General features: G+C 51.6%; 1 protein-coding gene across 1 annotated transcript in view; it reads left to right on the top strand.

Annotated features, from left to right (window-relative positions):
- Cdyl2 (chromodomain Y like 2) overlaps positions 1-14,969 on the top strand; it is a 164,422-nt gene extending 149,453 nt beyond the window's left edge. Inside the window, exons 5-7 of the mRNA XM_071604248.1 lie at positions 3,239-3,449; positions 6,360-6,503; positions 8,993-14,969. Coding sequence (XP_071460349.1) covers positions 3,239-3,449; positions 6,360-6,503; positions 8,993-9,151 — 514 coding nt within the window. The 3' untranslated portion in view covers positions 9,152-14,969. The remainder of the gene's footprint in view (positions 1-3,238; positions 3,450-6,359; positions 6,504-8,992) is intronic.
- Positions 14,970-21,721: the final 6,752 nt, after the last annotated feature.

The following is a 21,721-nucleotide window of genomic DNA, read 5'->3' as shown; positions in this document are numbered from 1 at the left end:
GGCCCTGGCCTCCCTGGTGGGCTGCCCGCTGAGGAGCAAGCAGGTTCCCTGCATGAGCGCTCCTGGCACTTACCAAGCCCAGAGCATTAGAGGTGAAGAGTCACGATCATTTTTGTTAGGCCTTCAGCCATGGGACAGAGCTGTGCGGAGCCTGACTACGGTGGGCTCCCGAGACCCCTCAGTGCCGGTTGCTGAGTGCATCTGTGCTCCCAGGCCTGGTCTGCCGACGCGCCTCTGAGACTTGGCAGTAAAGGAGCTGCCTTCAGGGCTCTGGTCAAAGAGAGTGGTCGATGGCTCACAGAAGAAATGCCGGTGCTCCGGGTGACATCCGCACACCCCACGAGCAGTTTGCCTTGAGTCTCCCTTAGGCTGTGTGGGCTGGGCTTTGTCTTTTAATTCTGATGCAGCCCCGTGGGGAGCCAGTATAGGTGTTTCCATTTTACGGAGGGAGAAATTGAGGCTCCAGAGGAGACCTGGCAGCCTGTCCACTGTTCAGTTAAGGGGCAGAGTTGATATTTGACCCCACGTCTTTCAAATTTTGAATTCCTTCCCCTTCTGCCACATCAGAGCAGCCTAGCAGCTGGTCAGGCAGCAGCTCAGGGCTTGTGCTGAGCAGAAGGAACTATGAAGGCCGGGGTCAGCCTGATGGCCCTGGAAACAGGGAAGATGGCAAGCCGTCTCGCGAGCCCAGCCCTGCCGTGGCCGTCAGATCAGATATCTGAGCCGCAGGCGTGTAATGCAGTATCCTGTTTGCTGTCTGGCTCCCACATCCCTGGGGCCCTTGAGATAGAGATCTGCCGCCCGAGGTGAGAGAATAGGAGGGGAGGGCCATCTTCACAAGGCGTTTTATACCAAGGAAATGAAGTGAGGGGTAGAGAAATGAACAGGAGCAGCACTCTCAGGTGGAGAGTCTGAGCCCTGTGTGCTCGGGCCCCAGCACCCCGCTTCATGGTCCCCGATGCCCTTGCCCAGAGCTCAGAGGGCTCTAGAGTCCTCAGGGAAAGGCTCTCAGAGGTGGGGGCTTCGGTTGATTGCTGAAGGACTGTGGCACAGATGGCAGAGCCAGGTAATGGGGACATCTGGGAGGCCCACCAAAGGGTCTTGGCCGTCACGGACCCTGTCACTGAAAATGTCCAACAAAGGTGGGATGGGGCTTCCTCAGGACGTGGTGCTGGGGGTTCTGTGCCAAGTAGAAGAATTGGCTCAGTGAGTCGGAAAGTCCTTCCCAAGTCTGAGATCCACTGTTCTGGAATTGTATTGGCACAGGAATGAGATGTCTGATGAAAACCACCAAAGCCTGGGGTTCCAAGGATCCTAGGAAGAACCCCCATCCCCGAAGACTCCAGATTACACTGGTGAAAAGCAAGCCAGTGACTAACCTAAAATCTCACTGTGAGGTTGGGAAATGAAGCCAGGGGGTCGGATGCCAGGACTCTTTGTAGGGGTATCTTTTTAGGTCAGCTGCAGTGAGGCCAGCAGTGACTGAGGTAACTCCATCATGTGAGACCATATGATGCCCAAGCCTGGTACAAAGCTGTGCACTTTCATGATGACTTGTATAGGTCATGTGACATCCCTAGTCCCAGCAGAATACGAAGTGATCTCACAGTAGACTCCAACGCCAGCATGTCATTGTGATACCCACATCTCTTGATGTGAGTTACGGGAGGATTATTAACTTTCTATTAGTTAAATATTGGCTGCCATAACTCAGCTATGATAGAAATTTACTTCTTGGTTATGTAAACCTGAAACAGATGTCACTGATCATCCTGTGGCTGTCATCCAAAAGAGACTGAGGACTGTGGCTCCACTCCTGTCTTCCCGGAGTGCGTGCTCATTTAGATGGCAGGGCTTGGAGGACTGTGTGGTGGGAGACTGAGCACCTGGAGTGGTTTCTACTCCATACCTAGTTGTAGGGGAGGCTGGGGAATGTGTTCTACCAGCAGACTCAGAAAAAAGAAAGAAGAGATGGATTTGGTGAAGAGTTAGAGTCCTTGCCTGCAGTCCTTGCTGTCCTTCTGGGAGACTCATGTATTTCTTCAACAGCTGTTCACTGAGCATGAATTTCAGTATTGATGGAAACCCAGCAGTGCCCCGGGCAGACCTAAGGGTGTCCTTAAGGAGCTAAAAGGAAGAAGGATTCCAAAGCAAATGATTCCAAAGCAGATGATCAGTAGGGTAGCTGCAAATTGATAATGGTATTTCCAAGAACTCTTGGAGGCCTTTGTGGCTCGTGCACAGTGAGGAGGGTCAGGAGCCACGTAAGAGAAGCCTGAGAGGTCAGTCAGGGCAGAGCAAGGTTGTGAGTTCTTGATAGCTTCTAGTCTTGGGTCTGAGAATATGGGGGACGCTGGCTTTACTAGACATTGTGGCTCTTTCCTGCATATCCAGATGAATATTAACAGTTTATAGATCTTATCTAGCAACTAGGGGAAGGCAAAAGCTTTGAAGGCAGAGGAAGAAGAGCTCACTCCTAGTGGCTCTACCTGGGAGGTAGAGATGCGTACAGAAGGTCAGGGAGAGAGCGTGTTGCCACACCCTGTGGTCACTATTCCAGAGGCCTGATGCCTGGGGGCAGCCCAGCACCTTCCCAGTGGGTTCAGAGTCACCCTGTGGGATGTAGACCCTCACTAGCATCATGGAATCACCCTCGGCGGCTCTGGCATCCCTGTAGGTGGTGCAGAATCTTAGATGTCACTAGCCCACCCGTGGCCACCATTTGAAGCATGAGTTCCCTCCTCAGCTTGGCCCTGGTGCTCACTGAGCCAGACAGAGCAGGGTTCCTGTAACAGCAGGGGTCTCTGCCTCCCAGAGCCGCCCCATTCTGCTCCGGGCCAGGGGTATGTGGACATTCTTTCTCTCTTCTTGTTGGATTTTTCTCTGGGACATCCTTCTGCTGGCTGTGGCTCTGGTTCTGGTTTGGAACCCTAGCATTCAGGTCCACCTGTGTCACTGTCTAGGGTGTCTGTATCATTCACTGTCCATGACGTAACTCTCAAGAGTAGACAGGAGGCCGTGGGAGCTGGGCATGGGGCTGGGACATTGCACATGACCTGAGCCAACTGAGACAGCCACCACACAGGGCCTCTGTGCCCAGAGAAATGAGGCCCTGCCTGACCTCTGCTCACCTCTGACAGCTGGAGTGTGCATCGCAGCACCTGGGAGAATCGGGGGCATCCAGAGGGGCTCAGCAAGCTGAGGCTGCCTGGTAAAGAGGGTCTTCTTTCTCCCCCAGGGACTTTGTGAAGGCCTTTATTCAGTTTAAGAAGCCTATTGTGGTGGCCATCAACGGGCCAGCCCTGGGCCTGGGTGCCTCCATTCTGCCTCTCTGTGACATCGTGTGGGCCAGCGAGAAGGCCTGGTTTCAGACACCCTACGCCACCATCCGCCTCACGCCCGCTGGCTGCTCCTCCTACACCTTCCCCCAGATCCTGGGTGTGGCGCTGGTAAGCCTCCCCTTTCCCAGGGGCCTCTCTTTCTGGGATGATACGTTGGGTCCTGGCAGGATACCCCCGTCTTAAGATGTGGCTTCTTATGGCTAGAAACCTGGGGGCCCTGTTAGCCTGCAGACTGTGTCTCAGCTGGCTGAGGCTGGGCTGGTCGCAAGGCCTCCAGGCTGAATGGAATGACCCCCCCTCGAGGCTGTGCACTCCTTGAGCACCCGTGGTGTGCCGGGCTTTCCACCCAGGTGCTGTCTCACCGTCTAGTGGCAAGAAGACCCAGAGGGCCTCCAGTTCCCTGTTCCGTCCCAGCCAGGGGCTGCCATCCTCTTCAGTTCCTCCCCATGCTTGTGGTCACAGAAATGAGGGGGACAAGTTCTTGCCGACTGGGTTCTGTCTGGCTCCTTCTGCGGAGTTCATTCATCCATTCACTCACTCACTCCTGCTTCCCGCGACTGAGGACAGCCTCACGCCCTTGTCTTCAAACCTCTGGCGAACACAGTAGAGGCTATGGCCAGCCTGATACCTTTCTCTACACTGGCCTGAAAGATTGTCCTCTGGGTCATCAGGAACCATGAGTGACAGTCAGAATGGGGAGAGAGACTTATGAAAAGATCCGGAGGCCAGAGAGCTGGGCAGCCCACACCTGACCTGAGAGAGGCCAGTGTTCAGTGGAGTCGGGAGGAGCAGAGGGGGCAGAGCAGGAGGAAAGGTGCTGTCTGTCTGCCACGGGAGGGAGGTGGGGGCTCATTTCAGAGGAGATGTGCACCCTCATTAGCTCCTGGCTGTAAGCTTGTGCTGGGTACTGCCATGGGCATGTCTGTGCCCAGGACCTTTTTTGTGTAGCTCCTCCCAGGCAATGTGTGTTGGTCAGATTTCCACTGCTGTGACAAAATACCTGGGACAATCAGCTTACGAAGGGGAAAGGCTTTATTTTGGCGTACAGTCCTGGAGGTTCCAGTCTGTGCTCAGTTGGACCCACTGTTTTGGCCCTGTGGCAAGGCAGCACATCCCGGTGGCAGTGTGTGCTGGAGCAGAGCTGCTCTCCTCGTGGTAACTGGAAGTGAGAGAGAGAGAGGAAGTGACCGGGGTCCCATAATCCCTCCAAGGGCACACCCCCCATGACCCCAAACCTCCCACTAGGCCCAGCCTCTTAAAGGTTCTGCCATATCCCAAGAACACCAAGCTGGGGACCATGCACTGGACACATGGGCCATTAGGGGTTTTTTGAAGATCAAAACTAAGCCAGGCATACTGGTGAATGCCTGTAATCCCAGTTGCTTGGGAGGCTGAGGAAGGAGGATGACATCTGAGGCCATCCTCAGAAACTTAGTGAGATCTAAGACACCCTTCAGTTCAATTCCCAGGATGAAAGGAAGGAAGGGAGGAAGGAGGGAGGGAGAAAGGATTGAAACTATTGCACTATGTATGACAGCCACAAATTTTTTTTCCCATTTTTTAATTCTAACTTGTTATATATAACAGCAGAATGCGTTATAAATCATATTACACACATAGAGCACAATTGTTCATATCTCTGGTTGTACACAAAGTAGAGTCACATCACTCGTGACTTCATACATGTACTGAGGGTAATGATGTCTGTCTCATTTCACTGTCTTTCCTACCCCCATGATCCTTCTCTTCCCCGCCCTCCCCTCTTCCCCTTTGCCCTATCTAAAGTTCGTCTAATCCTCCCATGCCCCCCATCCCCACTATGAATCAGCATCCTTAAATCAGAGAAGACATTTGGCATTTGGTTTTTGGGGATTGGCTAACTTCACTTAGCATTATATTCTCCAACTCCATCCATTTACCTTTAATCTCTTTTAAAGCTTCATTTACCTTTAATCTCTTTTAAAGCTGAATAATATTCCATTGTGTATATATACCACAGTTTCTTTATCCATTCATCTACTGAAGGGCTTCTAGGTTGGTTCCACAGTTTAGCTATTGTGAATTGGGCTGCTATAAACATTGATGGGGCTGTGTCCCTGTAGTATGCTGTTTTTAAGTCCTTTGGGTGTAGACCAAGGAGAGGGATAGCTGGATCAAATGGTGGCTCCATTCCCAGTTTTCCAGGGATTCTCCATACTGCTTTCCATATTGGACAGCCACAAATTTTAAAGCAGAAGAAATCTCGGAAGAGTGGGCTCTAGAGGCAGCCAAATGAGGAGCCCGGGGAGGGCTGCTTTCTGCCCTCTATCCTGCATGGTACCTGTGCCCAGCCCTGGGCCACTGGAGAGATGCCCCCCACCTTAGTGTGAAGGTGTTTTGGTTTCCAGGGATGGCAGTACTTTACTGGCTTAATTTTTTAAAAAAATAAAGGAGCTAAGTGGTGCTTCTAGCTGGAAGGTCCATAAACGGAGCTTCCGTGGGGAGACAGGCCCGAGAGTCCCAGCACCTTTAGTCTTCTCTCTCTGTTTCTCCTTTTCTTACGGACTCACGTCTCCACAGTGCAGGGACGCAGCTGGGGTGTCCTCTGGGCTCACTGGTGTTGGTCTGTACCCCGAGAGGAAGAGCCCTCCCATCATGTGTGGCTGGGAGCCTCCTGGAAGAACTTTATTGTGTGGGATAGATCACTTCCTCATCCCTGGACTGCTGTCGCAGTGGTGAGTGGGCCCTGATGTGGGTCCTGCCCACTGCAGGTTCCCACTGACAGAGGAGCAGTAATGGGCAGGTGAGGCCACCGGAAATACATGGCTCCCTTTGAGAACTGGATGGAAGCTATGGACTCTCTGCTCAGAAAAACGCTCAGAGATGCTAATGTCTGCATGCAGTTTGCACAGCGTATTCCATCCCAAGTTGCAGATCCTGCCTCGTAGAGCAGGGAGTTGGGTACAAACAGCCCAGGGTTCCCTAAGGGACACAGGCACAGCTCTGGTCCTCAGCCTTCCCCTGCCTTTGCTCTTTCAGGCTAACGAGATGCTGTTCTGCGGGCGGAAGCTCACGGCCCAGGAGGCCTGCAGCAGAGGCCTGGTGTCCCAAGTCTTCTGGCCCACCACGTTCAGCCAGGAGGTCATGCTGCGGGTCAAGGAGATGGCGTCCTGCAGTGCTGTGGTGAGTTCCTGCACCTCCGGGGGCTTGCCCTGGCAGTGGACCCCTGTTAAGAGAGGACAGCCAGGCTTAGAGGGGCTGATTGGCATGGCAGAGTCATGCCGGGAGTAAGGGAAAGGCCCTTGCCTCTGCTCAATGCCACACGCTTAATTCACAAAGAAGGGTCACACTTGGGGGTGGAGTGCTACTCCAGGGACAGTCCTGAGCCCCACAAAAGCACAACGCAGAAGCCCGGCCAGTAGAGGACTGGGAATGGACCCGGCCCAGGGTCGACTGGTCTGGGCTGCACTGTCCCTGGACTTCATTTCTTCTGCCCACCGAGTACTTGTCACGTATAAACGCTGCTGCTCGCCTCTGAAGACACACTGAAAACAGATAAACAACACCTCCGCAGAGGTGCCGGTTTCAATTGTGGATGTTTCTCACGACGGCGTTCTGAGCACGGGAGAGACAGGTGGGAAGGGAAGGCCGGGGTGCTGATGCCTGGGGCCAGTTCTGGAGCAGAGATGTGGGCGCTGGGAGAGGAGACCCCAGGTTCTCAGCTTCAGAAGTGGGCGTTGGCTGGGTTTGTGGGGCCGTACCCCACCTCCCTTCCTTTCTCCCTCCACCTGTTCCCCACCCAGCTGTCAGGATTTTCTGTGGGCCTCTTCAGCCCTTGATTTGTCACCTACTGTGTATCCACCTGATGATGGTGGTGGGGACGCTCTCCTCGCTGGTGAGGGGTCCTTGCAAATCTCTCTGGATTTGCCTTGAACCTTCCTGATGTCTGCATGGCCCACTCGTCCCACTTTGCCTGAGATATTTTCTGGTCAGCACTGAACCCCATAGTCCTGGGCTAACAGATGGGATCATCCCGGAGCCAGTTCCCAGAGGCAGGTGGAAAGGCTAAGCAGAGGAAACTCAGGGCAGAGGCTCCAGCCTCAGCGAGGCCAAGAGGGGGCAGGAGGCCTGTGCTGCAGTCAGGAGTGGGGTCTGTGCCCTGGGGACAGTAGGGGTCACTCAGGTGAAGAGCTATTGAAAGGACACCAAGGAGACATGCTTAGCAGAGGCCTGTGACAAGAAGTACTGCAAGGAAATCAGTGTCACCGACACTCTTGGGTCCAAGAGCTTTGGGGGATTCCCAGGAGGAAAGCTTCCCATAGCAGGAAGCTGTGTCCCTGGGAGGTGGTGCTCCTGGGAAGGATGGAGGCCAGTGCCTTCCGGCACCTTCCCACTACCTGTGCCCCTTGCCATGCTGGGGAGTGAGGTCCAGCCATTGGCACCCGGGCATTCTCATCTTGCTTGTTTTTCTGTTGGGAAGCATTTTGGGACGGTGTGAAGCTAAGCCTTGACCTTGGTGGGCATTGGTGGAGGCCAGCAGAAGGATGCTGGAAGGCCTCACTTCTGACCACACCTCTGGTGGTGGGAGGCAGCAGCCCTGCTCTGGGGGTGGCCATACCCCCCACTTCCTGCTGTGCCATCGCTGGGCAGCAGGGCCCCTGGGCCGTGCCACCTCCCCCAGGTCCTTCTGTAGTGGCGGGTAAAGAAGGACCTACACGCAGCTGAGGAGCCAGGGCAGGAGCCCAGGGAAGTGCTTCTCACAGAGCCGCTGTTCGCGGGGTCCTGTTGACACCGTGGCTACTGTGACCGCCACAGTTACTGCTGCTCATTTCTACTGTTAGTGCTCAGGTTCCTCAGCATCAGCGTGGCTTCCGTGAGTCAGTCCTGTAGGATCACTGCTGTCACCACGGTATTTATTGCCCATTACTACGATCATTGTCACCATCACTATGATTCTTATTCCTCCTCTATGATTACTGGCACTGTGTCGCTGAAGTCACTCTGTAGGACCGTTGCTGTGACCTCTGCCGTGTTCTTCGTCACTGCGATCAGCACTGGTAGCTGGAGTCATTGTAATTCACGGCGACTGTTACCACTGATGGCTTCAGTTACTATGATTAATTGCTATAGTATTAATGTAAGTGAGTGATGATGATGAGTGTGATGGCTACGGCTATCATTGGTCCTCACTACAGTGATGACTGCCGGTATTGCTGCTGCTCTTCCTACTAAGCCTCCTGAGGACACAGCTATTGGGTGGCAGGTCTGGCTGCCTGGACGGCCGTTTGTTCATTTCATGACACTGTTCTGTGTTCCTAGCGACTTTGAGTGAGGTGTCGCTGTTCCTCACAGATCGCGAGAATCAATCCATTCCATGGCGAGGGAAGGGCAAAGCAGTGTTTTACAGACTTTTTTGGTGACATCCATAGAAAATGACGCTGCATTTGTGTCACCCCTGAGTAAAAGACGGGGCTCTTGTGGCCTGGGGTGCCGTGGGCCCCCAGTTGTCCCAGGGGCAGAGAGATCGACCTCTTGAGCACCCGGCATCCCTCTGTGCTGGGACACGGAGCTGGGAGGCCCCCTGAAGGAGGCTGGGTGCATGGGTGCCCCCCCCCCACCCATGTGCGCAGGTGGAGTGTGGGCCCCAGGGCTGACCGCTTGCCTCTCCCCAGGTGCTGGAGGAGTCCAAGTGTCTGGTGCGGAGCTTCCTGAGGTCGGTGCTGGAGGACGTGAATGAGAAGGAGTGCCTCATGCTCAAGCAGCTCTGGAGCTCCTCCAAAGGCCTGGACTCCCTGTTCAGCTACCTGCAGGACAGGATCTACGAGGTCTGAGGGCTCCAGCTCACTTGTGCCCATGCTCAGGGCACCTGACTTCCAGCTCAGCCCGGTGTTCCGGCCACGGAGCCCAGCGTTGCCCTGGCCAAGGAGGCTGTTGAGCTGTCTCTGTCCCTAGGGTCGTGTCCATTTCCTTGTGTCCTCTGGTCGTCCTCATTGGCTTGATTCTGTGTAACAGTGGGAAGGGCAGCGTCCTGGGCCTCCCACACCCCTCCCAGCTGGTACAGAGGTCTCCAGGGCTGCGTCTTCCCAGGGCTCCGCCAGGTGCCGCTGGCCTTTCCCCACTTGCTGACATGCACCACCGTGGTCCAGGAACGGGAGGATGCCACTCTCCCCATCCTTCTGACTCAGGCTGTGTCTGCACAGTGCCTCTGATTTGGAGATGGGGCCCTCACGGCTCTCTCTGGCTAAGTGTAGATCTTGTGCCAGGGGACGATCAATCTTAGGGAATTCACAGACCAATGAGCAAGTGCTTGTGTAGACCTGGCTTCAGTCTCCTCTCCAGTGCGAATCTGTGTGACTCTTAGGGCTTGGTCTTAAAACCCAACCAAGTGATTTACAAACCCAGATATTGTACATTTAGAAATGTTTTGTTAAATATATATTTTTAAAACAATGTAAGTGGAAATTCTGATAATTTATGTGTATTATATGTAAAGCTAGTTTTGCAAAAAAAAAAAAAAACACATGAACTACTAGGAAAATGTTTTTTTTCCTTTAATTGGACTTATTTTATTTATTTATTTCTGTTTATATATTATGATGTCTGTTGTTCACACAGATCTTATTTTCATACTGCCCTGGACCAAATACCAGTCGAGGTTCATGCCGTTTGGTGCATTCTAGCAATGAACCGCGAGAAATACAACTCAGAGGGAGGACAGCAGGAGGGCTCTGGATGCGGAGGCGGCTCTGCGCGGGCCCTCTGTGCTTAGCGGGATCACGTGACGCTGGCTCTTCAGCCTTGTCCTTAGGAGGGATCCCCGTGGAGTTTTCTCTTCACTCACTGTCTGTACACAGATAAAGGGTCTTCTCTGCCCGAAAAGTCCCCAAACACACCCAACCCTGGTTGTGTGACATCAGGAAGGGGTCAGGCATAGGCCCACCTGCAGGTGGCACCCTGCCTGGAGTGTTTTTCCTCTGGCAAAGGCCTGACCTGTGTTGTAGAGACTTCCGGGTGTGCGTGTGCAGGGGTCCTGGCGTGGGCCTGAGCGGGGCAGGGAGAGGTCCCCGTCCGCTGCGCTCTCTGCCGAGTCTTAGTTAGTTGTCTTGCCTCTGCAGCCGGATGCTCTGTCTTTGTTCTGGTTGTCGACTCATGGGAGGCAGCCATCACAGGAGGAGGCCTCCCTGTCCCCATGACCCGGCTGCAGGGCTCCCAACAGCTGTATTTGGACCATCACACTGAAGACCCTGCATCTGCTACAGGGAGTGGGGTGGGCTTTGTGTTTGGGTTTAAAGAGGCGGGTGTGAACATCAAGGCTGGAGAGGAGGCCTACGCGAGCCTGCGTGGCCCCGGGGGAGGCACCTGCTTTTCCCCAGTGCCCGTTTCTTCTCCCGTGGCCGGTCTCCTGTCGGCCTTCCCAAAGCCTTGGACCGACCTTGTTCCCGTGTGTTGTGGCAGAGAATCTCACCGCGGCTGCATCCTGTGTAGAAAGGGCCTGGCGTTGTTTAGCTTCTGGTGAGGGTTTGGTGGCACTCAGCCACTACAGAAGCAGTGCCAGGTTCTCGCTGGAATTGGGAGGTGGTAGAGGTTCCTCCATGTAGATGTCTGTCTTTGTTTCCTGCTGAAAGAACCAGAAATGTTTGAACTTTGCACATATCATCAACTCCAGACCTCTGAAGGCTCCGTAACAAGGGGCAGGCCTGTGAAACCCTCCCGCAGTGGAGTCCACGGCTGTTACCCTGCAGGTCCTGGGCGTGGCAGGGTGACTTAAAGGCAGGCTGTGTCTTGGCTGTTTGCATCAAGTCAGTTCAATAAGAGAGTTCCACCAATTGTTCAAAGTTATCGCCGTCTGTTGCGCACTGAACCACTGGAATTTTCTCTTTCTGGATCATTGTTTTTGCCACCCTGCAGATGAAATCCAGGTAGCTTGTAGAAATTGATCTGGGATGAAGAACACCAGGCCCGTGGTTACCTCAAGGTTTGTCCTAACAGCTGTCTCGAGATGGGCTCAGACTTTCAGTTTTTATCTCATACCCCAGAGGCCTCTCTCTTCTGCTTCCCCGACCCCCGTCCCCACTCCCCCATACCTATCCTTTCCTAGAGCCTGGATAGGTCTTTGAAGAATTGTCATTGGTCTTGGAAGCCCCATCCCAGAATGCCTTTGGGTTTGGAAGAACAGCTATAAGTGGGAAGTTGGGGTCCCTGTCCTTAGTCGGGGATCATTCTGACAATCTACTTCTCCCACTGCCCCAGCCCGGGGATGATGGACTCGGGGCATCCTTCATGGGGCAGCGGCACTAACAGCCCTGCTCCCAGAGGACTTGTGCAGAACTTCTGTAACGGTCAGACCTCTTCCTCATAAGGAAGCCACAGCCCAGTGCCATGTCACACTTACCTGTCCTCTCCCACTCAGAAATGTTGTCAGTGGGGAAAAGCCATCACCATTTCTTGCTCAGAATGAAATCGGGTAACTTTGAGAAGGAACAAGAGAATCGAATTAAAATAGTATTCTTGTTTGGTATAGATTAAACTAGAACATGTTCTCATGAAGCATGAAAATACATTTTCCCCATATGAAGTTTCATGAGGTCAGGAAAAATAGTAGCCACAGCGGACTTGGAACAACGCGGCTGTATCCCTGCACAGCCACATCTAAAAATAGCCTTGACCTAGTGCTGAATCGCATTTCCCATTATTAATTGTTGGATTTTAAAAAACTAAACCCTTTTACGTTTCCTTAAGAAAACTTTTAACAAGTTTGTAAGCTTTTTAAATTTGGAATTGAGTCACATTAACACAATTTTCCAAACTAGTTTCTGTGGGATTTTTTTTTTCTAACAAAGAGAAACAAATAAAAACAACTGCAAATCTTCCAAAGTGAATATTTAAAATGCAGAATTGCTTTTGTCCTGGGTTCAGACACTTGGATCTATTGTATATATTAGTCTAGACCCTCTCACTAATATACACAGTATTTAAGACTCTAAATGAGATTTCTTAAGTATTTTATTTTATTCTCTGTAAATGGTTTTGTAAAATCTTTAAAAATCGACACTTTGCCTTTGTAGATACATCTTTGGGGGTTGTCTTGCATGTATATTTTTGTTGTAGATAAGTGTTGCTTAGTTCTTTCTGCAAATTTTGGTTGAAATGCTTACAGACTTTAATACAGTATATATTTTCAGAATATAAACTTTTATATTTCTGTGGTAAGTTAGGATATGCGTTTTAGGCAATCTTTTCCATTTTTATCACTTGTTCTTTCAAAAAAAAAATAGCATACTGGTTTGGTGCCAATGGGTTGTTTTGTTTTTCTTTTTCTTTCTTTTTTTGATCTCTTTTTGTTTCCTATAATGCTCTTACACTGTTGAAAGAGCAGGTTAATTTTCTTTTCCTAGAAGTCATTGAGTTTGAAGCATACTTTGAAAATGTATTGAATTTGTGAATAAGCCTTACCATTAGGATCAGTAAACCTTCCAACCTTTGCAACTACGGATGTAGTTTAAGATCTCCCCATAAATTCTCACTGTGTGGCGGTTTGATGGAGTTTGTGAACAGAGCCTTAAGCTTGTTGCAAAAAAATAAATAAATAAAGGGTAATACGGGTTGTTTCCTCCTCGTCAGCCATGTTGGCGGGCTTGGCGCGTCTGTGGTTCATGGCTGATCTGAAGAGTCTGGTGCGTTGATGGCGGCAGGGACCAGGTCGACTCCTTGGTGGTTGTCTTTGGCCGTGAGATTGGACCAAGGGTGGGTTTTCTGGAGCCACTTGCATGCTATTCACATAGTTTAGACACGGTCGTGGGGAGGGAGGGCTGCTGGTTCATCATCTGTTCCAAACAAACGGCATTTCCTGCTCCGGACCCTGGCGGTGGACCCCAGGTTCCTTGCGGATGAACTGGAATCGTCCCGTCTGGCTGTGGTCAGCAACTCCTCGAGAGATGCTAACAAAAGTTTACATATGAGTCTTACTGTGTAGACAATCTGAAGTTGGTTTTAGTTCCATAATCGGCATTCCCATGTGTTCCCTGTGTCCCCTCAATGAACTCTGTGTGTCGAGCCAAAATAAAGGGAGGTCACAGGCCAAACTGGAGGCAGAGCCCAGGCCCAGGCCCTGGTTCCGGGCAGCAGTCACAGGCTCATCAGCAGCGGATCTGCTGTGTCTGGGATCTAGGAAAACCAGCTAGAATTTGGACTTTGTTTTCAAAATGATAAAATATTCCAGTTTCTTTGGTTGCCCACAGTTCACTGGCTGATGCTCTGTACCAGCACTTTAAATAGGATCCTGAGTTCAGGGCCGTGGTACAGGTAGTCACTTGGTTTGCAAAGTCACCTTTGCAGCCAGCAGAATGGAGAGTTGCTGATCGGCTTCCGATTTTGTCTGTGTGGCAGTCCAAAGCCAGTGTCTTGCATGAAGCTCGCCTCTGACGTCTCTGTGTTGACCTCACCTCGTTGGCCTAACATCTGGCCTGATGCTGGAGCTCATTGACTCTGGGAAGTTCAGAGATTATTATACAGAGTTTTCCATCTAGTATTTAATTTGTCCCTGTGCCATTAGTCCCAGCTTGAAGTCATTTGCCAATGTCTGTGTTGACAGGATTGTGAAAATATTGCCTTTCATAAAACCAAGGACCAAAGATTCCATTAGTTCAACAAAGCACGAGTTTCATAGATTGTAGGCACATCTAGGCAGAGGTGTGCGGGCGTGATGGCACAGAGAAACCTCTCAGTCCCCCAACCTCACACACACAGAGGGACCAGTTGTCACTGAGAAGGCTCTGAAGGTGGAGTTTCTAGGTTGGTACTCACTAACTCAGGTGGGTGTTTCTGCTGTGTAGTCTAGGCCTTTGTATTCATCTCATAGCAAGTGGGAATCTGGCCTTCCTCTGGGTTATCTGACCTGTGTAGATCCCTCCATTTGCACCTGAGCCTCCCGCTTGGGTTTTACAGGTGGATCTACGCTGGGCAGCGGGCTCCTACCATTGCCAGATTCCCATCCCTTTGTTCTGCATCCACCCATTCCAATTCCTGTTTGGGAGGGGAAGAATTTTCCTCCGTTCTCACACTAAGCAATGCTCCATTCTCATTTGTGATGAAATCATCGACCCATTGACCAGTTGAGAAATGACTGATGCTGAAGAAGTGCTGTTCTATTGGTAAGGCTTATTACCAAACTTCTGATAACGAAGCAGGCTACCAAAAACATATCCAGCCCACCCCGGGAGTGTTTGGGTTTGATCATGGATGTACACACACACACACACACACACAAACACCAAAATCCACGGAGACCTTTGCAAATTAGACTACTCGTTTTCTTTTGCCCGATTGTCATGGGAGAGTCTTCAGCTGGTTCTGAATATGTGTACGTATGAGTACTTAATAGAGTTGTGAAGCCGGTACCGCTGACCCACCCGTTCTCACCACGTTGTAAATATTTCCCCAAGCTGGGTACAGTGCTGAGGGATGATAATCTGATTTATCCAATGCTGACTGTCTAGAGCAAATTGTACACTCTCTTTGTGAATGGTCCTGTAACGTGTATGAACACATTTCTGGGTGCCTTAGAAGTTGTATTTTTCATGTGTGCTAATATGCAGTATTTATACATTGTGAGAAGCTGCTTTGAATAAAAAGGTTGAAACTTCGTCTCCATTTGCTGTGTGTGCCCTTTTGTTTGTACCCTGTGCATAACGTTCACAAACAGGTTCTGGGGTTTCTGGGGCCTCCTGGGGCTGAGATGTGATGTGTGTAGGTTGGGTCTGGGTTCCTGAGAGCCCAGACACCCAGCTCCCCAGCCCAGGTCCAGCCAGAGGCTTCAGGCACTCAGGAAGGCCTTCGCTGGGGGAAGAGCCTGAGGCCCAAGGGACCTGGGACGGAGGGTCACAGCAGCAGTTTTTGAGGGAGCTGAGAGCCTTTTCCTGTCCCTGATACATCCAGCGGGCTCTCTCGTGCAGGAACTTCCTCCCTGGAGACAAACCTCCCCAGATCTCGGTCTTGTACAGTCCCAGCTGTCATGCATGGCCAGCAGTGACATTGTCACTATGAACAGTGTCCTCTCCCCTGCATGATTTCATTGCGTTGGTCATCACAAGGCTCCTAGGAGAGGCACATGATGAGGAGCCCTGGCTTCCAGGGCGTAGCTTCAGTGCATTGGGGGGACTCCAGGGAAGAGGAGGGGGAGTCTTTCAAGGGTATGGTCACAGGGAATTCTGGGTAAGGGATTTACTTGAGCCGATCCATCTGTCCTGCAGGCATCTGTGTACCCACCCACCCATCCTCTGTCCTCCCCCTTCCAGCCAGCAGCCATGGCTGAGCCCCCTGCCCTGTCTCAAGAGCTGCCCAGCTGCTGGGAAGCAGGGGTTACCCAGTCCCTGTCTCCAGGAGCGTGGAGCACGGTCATGTGAGGAGGACCGGAGATTCTGCCGTGGTTCTCGAAACGTCCAGAGTGGGGGGCTGCAGAGAAGACATTGTCACAGTCACAGGCACCCTCCGAGTCAACAAGATGGTGACATTCCTTGTTCACATCCACAGCGTCACCTTTCAGTCTGCACCAGCCGGCCCGGGTGGCGCCCAGCCCCTGCCCTCAGTGGCCCCCTCTCCTTTCTGTGTTCTCTTGTCCATGTCATCATCATCGTCATCGTCCTCATTGTTTTGAGTGCCACTGCTGTTCCTTCAAGGTCCTGGTTCCATCCTAGGTAGTCAGGGTCAAGCCGGAAAGCATGGCTTCTCGCTCCTCCGTCCTTCCGTTGGGTGGCCTGTTGGGTGCTCAGGGTGCAGCCTCTGTAGGGCAAAGCCGGCTGTCGCTCCTCTCGGGCTATTTTGATATGGTCTTGTGCTGAAGCAGCCCCTTCCCAGCAGGGGAGAGGGGGACCAAGGACAGACTCCTCATCCACAGAAACAGCAGCCTTCGGCGGCCACGCGGATCCACGGTGAAGGAGTGTGGTCGCTGAGGTGGCTTCGTTTTGCCTCTCCGCGTCCCTTTGGGTCTGATCAGTGGGAGCAGTTCTTTCCCAACCCAGATGAGGTCCTGGTGAGCCCTGGGAGCTTCCTGTTCCTCACAGGTAGAGACTTCCTGACAGTCACAGGCTCCAAGTGGCATCCACGAGTCTTTGTCCCCAACCTCACTCAAGACGAAGACTGCCGGTCCTCGCCACCCCTCCACTGCCTTTTCTGGTTGGGCTGGGAGAGCTGGAAGGACCTCACGTGACGGTGCCCTTGACACGTGGGGCTTGGCATTCTCCTGGCCTCACGGGTGTTTACACCTGACTCTCTCTCACGGGGCATTTTATGGGTTCCTTGGCAACTCCCTCGGTTGATGGTGGACAGTCCCTTCTAATCGCCTGTGAACTCTGTGATACTCAGCCTTTTGGAGTCGACTGGCCCCTGGCTAGCAGTCTCCCTTTTCCAGTTGGGGTCTATTGTCCCCCTTAAGGCGAGACAACCCCCAGCCAGCTCCTTGCCGTGCCTGGACCACAGGTGGCTCATGGGAGACTCGGCAGCCTCTGCCTTACGCCAGGTGGAGCTTGTCAGCTCCACGTCTTGTCCATAGAACTTCTCAGGCATGAGTCGGGCACCATCAGCTGTGTCCTCCTAGGGGGCACATGAAGGTCACTTCTCCTCCAACTTGAGATTGAAGGGAAGGGCTCTTTGCTTATTTTCCAGGTATGTCATGGGGGGTAGTACCATTCTCTGCCAAAAAAAAACCAAAAACCCTCTTTACGCACACTTCTAAGCTAACGCTGGACACACAGATGGCAAAACCTAGAAGCCATTCAGGCTCCCTCAGGTGATGGTTCAGTGTGTGGGGAAGTCTCACACGAGACACTGCAGGGCTTTGCGGGTTGAAACGGGCCTGAACTTGTGCTCCAAGTGGGTGGGGGGCCCTGGAGGCTGCAGGGAAGGGTGGTCTGGGCTGGCTTGTGCTTCCTCAGATTCCCTCCACGACAAGAGTCACAAAGCCCAGGGAGGGCAGAAGCAAGGACACTGGCGAGACTTGGGATTGTCCATCGGGACCTCAACAGAGGCAGTGAGGAGTGAAGGCCAAGTCCATCGTGAAGGCAGACCAGGATTCGCAGGTGAAGCGGTTGTGGAGAGAGGGTGGCCTGGGGCTTGGGCCTGAGCCGCTGGAAAGCTGGTTGCCCCAGCTGAGGCCGAGCTGGGGGCCTGGGGGAGTAGGCTGCGTGGGGTTGCAGGAGCCCAGCTGAGGCCTCCTGTCACAGGCACCAGGTGTGTGGCCCTGCTCAGCCGTGAGGTAACAACCGTGCCTGCCTCTGGGGATGATTTAATGATAGAGATTTACACACACAGAAAGTGGATATGTATCTGTGTGTCTGTCCATAAGTACATATGTACAGTTTTAAATGATATCTATATATAAAAATAACTTTGGTGTATAATTAGCTTATATATGATATAGAAACTTGTTGGCAGATAGTCATTTTTAATGGTTACTGAAATTTACTTAAGAGATTTATATATAAATGTGTATATATTGCATGTAGAACAGTTGTTAATATCTAGTCACTAATGACTGAATGAGATTTTTAATCTATTTGTACATATATTCAAGATCTTACATATATGATTCATAGAAGTTAGATTATATGTCATCATTATACATGATTTTATCTTATTGACACAGTCACTATGTAATGATTTAATGTGATTTCCATACATGTATGTATGTATGTGAGAGTTCATATGAGATTTATGCAAATATAGGAAAGCTATATATTTAAATGAGATTCTGTGCGCATGGATCCACGGTTACTCCTCCCGTGGAGCTGCCCGTTCGCAACAGCTGTGGGAGACTTTGCAGAGACAAATGGCTAGAGAGGAAGGCAAGACAGTAGGCCATTAGGTCTTACTGGAAAGAACGTGGCTGGGAGTGAGACAACCTTGCATTTAAGATCTCCAGTGTGGCTCTGATAAGGTGACACATCCTGACGATGTCACTTATCTTTTCTGATCTGTACAACGGGCATAGCCTTACCTACTACGTTGTCACGAGGCTAACTGGAGCTAACTGCAGAAGGTGCCCAGAAGAGGGGCAGCTCATGGCGAGTGCACCCCAAACGCACCTCCTCCTCTTTCCCTTCAATGGACACCTGGCTGAAGAGTGGGGAGGGGAGGGGAGGGAGGGAAGTGGGAGGCAGAGCCTCTGCCACTCTGTCCTCAGGGACTGACATCCAAGCTGAGGTCATTCAAGAGTGTCAGAAGGCCCCACCCACCAGGAAATCCCCCAGCCAGATGGGGTGTAATTTAATAGCCCCCTGGATTAGGCCTTAAAGATGATCTGTGGTGTAGGGTGGGTGGGGTCTGCTGCTTTCTCCACTGTGTGCAGAGACTCACACACACCAGGACAGCACCCAGGGCTGGGCCTTGCAGGTGTCCCCCTGTTGTGGAACAGAGCCCTGGGCTCTGCCAGGACAGGGGCAGGTGTGCTGTCTCAAGGTCACAGAGGACCTGAAGGGTTCCATCTTTGTGGCACACGTGTTGTGCAAGGGCCCCTGAACAAACGGTCTCATGGACACTTTCACTTCCATACAGAGCCACGAGCGGCCCTCATGGGCCATTTGGGGGGTAACAAGCAGTTACCTACAGGAGATTCAGACCTTGTGGGCCAATTCCCAGGGGGATAGATCCGTGGCTGACAGTTGTTCTGTTTTATCTTTTTTAGAATCTTGTGGCTGTGTCTTTACGATTGTATGTCCTCTTGGCCACATTTCCTGCTCCGTTGTGGAGACTTTCTCTCCCTCTTCTCTTCCCAGTGTGTAGTGTCCTTCAGCAAGCTGTCATCATGCTGGACCAGGAGCAGCAGGACATTTGGAATCAAATACCTGGGTTCAGATTCTTCCTCCACCACCATGTGGCATACTGTGGATGGTATAGCTCCTCTTGGCTGCAGGTTCTTTGTCTAGGGTTATGGTTGGTTTGTTGTCATTGTTGAGGGATTAATAACTAACATATGCAAATAAGTTATTAAATAATGTACGATTGCCAGGTGCCAGGGCACACATCTGTAATCATGGTGACTTCGGAGGCTGAGGCAGGAGGATTGCAGGTTTGAGGCCAGCCTCAGCAACTTAGTGAAGCCTTAAGCAACTTAGTGAGACCCTCTCTCAAACTAAAAAATTGAAAGGGCTGGAGATGTAGCTCAGCGGTAAAGCACCTCTGGATTCAATCCCTAGTAAAAAATATAATGGTATGCACTTATTCAGGTTAGTTCCTTATTGACAAAGTATATTTATGCCCAATCTTTTGTAATGCCTCCATTTAATAGAAGAACACGGGGGCTCAGAGAGGTCAAGTGATTTGCTCAGGGACACAAAGTGGTCAGCAATGGAATAATTGCAAAGCGAATGTCTTCCCCTGGATCTCACCCTTTACCCAAATCCCCCAAATGTTAACATTTTCTATAGGCATGACACATGGGTGGAGACTCGAACCACTCTTCTTGTACCCACTCATGGTCACTATAGGAAAGGCAATCCAGGTGCAGACCCTGGGGTTAGTGGTGCGGAAGGTCCCAGGGGACTCCAAGTCCTGCAGGGCTGGGGCTCTCAGGGACCACTAGTGATTTCTCTTTAGAGGAAGAAAAGACCCTCACATCTGGCAGGAGGGCGGATGGATCCAGATGGGTGGATCCAGGGAAAGAATGGATCCAGGTGGGTGGGCCTCCCTCAGGAATATCTCTAGGGCCTGGGTCACAGATTGGGCCTCTGGGGCAAGAACTTAGAAAGGAGGGGTTTATCGCCTTGTAATGCAACAATTGTGCATTTATCAGAGACTGTCCTCACCTCCCGGCCAGGATTCTTGGCTGGACAGCAGATGTCAGGAACAATGCGGGGGTCTGAGAGCTACCTAGCTCGCTCAGAAAACACTTGTTTTTTTAGTTGGTGGGCTTTATTTTCTTAAAGAAGCTTTATGTTTACAGTTGAGCAGATATTACGGGGCTCTTGAGTGACCCCCTCCCTCCCGCCCCTTTTCTCTCTCGTTGACATTTTGCATTAATGTGGTACATTTGTCACAACTGGTGATCGAACATGATTCAGTATTAGTCTGCCTCGGGGCTCAGTTTCGTGTGGTACCTTCTGTGGGTTTTGACGAATGGCATGTATCCACCATGACATGTCATACAGAATGGCGTCACTGCCCCCCAATCCACTGCCCTCTCCTCATTCATCCTCCCTCTCTCCTCCCCAACCCAGGCCACCATGGATCTTTTTACGGTATCTATACTTTTGCCTTTTCCAGATGTCACCCAGTTGTATGTAGCCTATTCAGACTGGCCTTATTCACGGAGCAGCACGCATTTCGGTTTCTGCATGTCTTCTTTGTAGCTGAGCAGCCAATTTCTCTGTGTCCCTGAGAATACCCATTGTGTGGTGGTTGCACAGGGTTTTTTTTTAATCCACTCACCTATCGGAGGACATCTTGGTTGCTTCCACGTTTGGACGATTGTAAATAAAGCATTTTGTGGGGACCTGCTTTTTCACCTCAGCTGAGTGCATACTTAGGAGTGCAGGTTCTGGGTAGCATGGCAGGATGGTGTTTAGCTCTACTTAAAAAAATAAAAAAACAAAACCTGTTAAATTGTCTTTCCAAAGTGGCAGATCTGTTTTGCACTCTCACTAGCAATTCCCGAGAGTTCTTGCTGCTGCTCCCACACCTCACACTCATCAGCGTTTGGTGGGGCCCGTTCTCGTGGACTTGAGCCAGGAGGGTGCTTTCCCGTGTTTCCTCCAGGGGAATCTCTCTCCCCCTCCCATAGTCCCCCTGGGGTTTCTGGTAGAGGAACACGCCCCCGAGGCTCAGAGGTGCTAGGGAGACCACGCTTACTTTGCTTCACCCCTTGTTTAAATTTCTACTGGGAGCGGAGGCTGCTTGCGTGACCCATGGAGCCCGACGTGTTCTGGACCCTGTTGACAGAGTCCCACACACCGAGCATGCTTCTGGTCCCTGGGTGGTGTGTCCCTTGGGGAAGGGCTGCCACACTTTGGCTTCGCTGCCTGAGTGAAAGTAGGGGGAGGGGTAGGGAGAGGAGAAAGGGAAAAGGAGAATGGGGGGGGGGAGGTGTCCCAGGGGCTGGCGGGCACAGGGTTCCCGAGTGGTATCTCACGTTACACTAGGATCTCGGGTGGATGTCTGGGCTCCCATTAGTCATTCCTGAAATCCTGTTTTGGATCCTTTGTGTTTCTCAGTTGAGGAACTAACAGGGGTTAGGTTTTCCCAATTCTGCAGTAACAGCCACATCTTGACCACCAACAGCAACAATGGCAGTTGTTCCTCATACAGTTGCTATTAACTCTCTGCAAACAAATGCTGTTGCCTGTCTGTAATGCATCAGGGGTTTAGTCTCGGCACCACCTGTGCTATATCAGGAATCCTCACAAGGAACCCGA

This window comes from Marmota flaviventris, chromosome 18, assembly GCF_047511675.1.
Source record: "Marmota flaviventris isolate mMarFla1 chromosome 18, mMarFla1.hap1, whole genome shotgun sequence".
NCBI classification, from domain to species: Eukaryota; Metazoa; Chordata; class Mammalia; order Rodentia; family Sciuridae; genus Marmota; species Marmota flaviventris.
The sequence above is the reverse complement of the archived record's forward strand: the minus strand, read 5'-3'. Positions and strand labels throughout refer to the sequence as shown.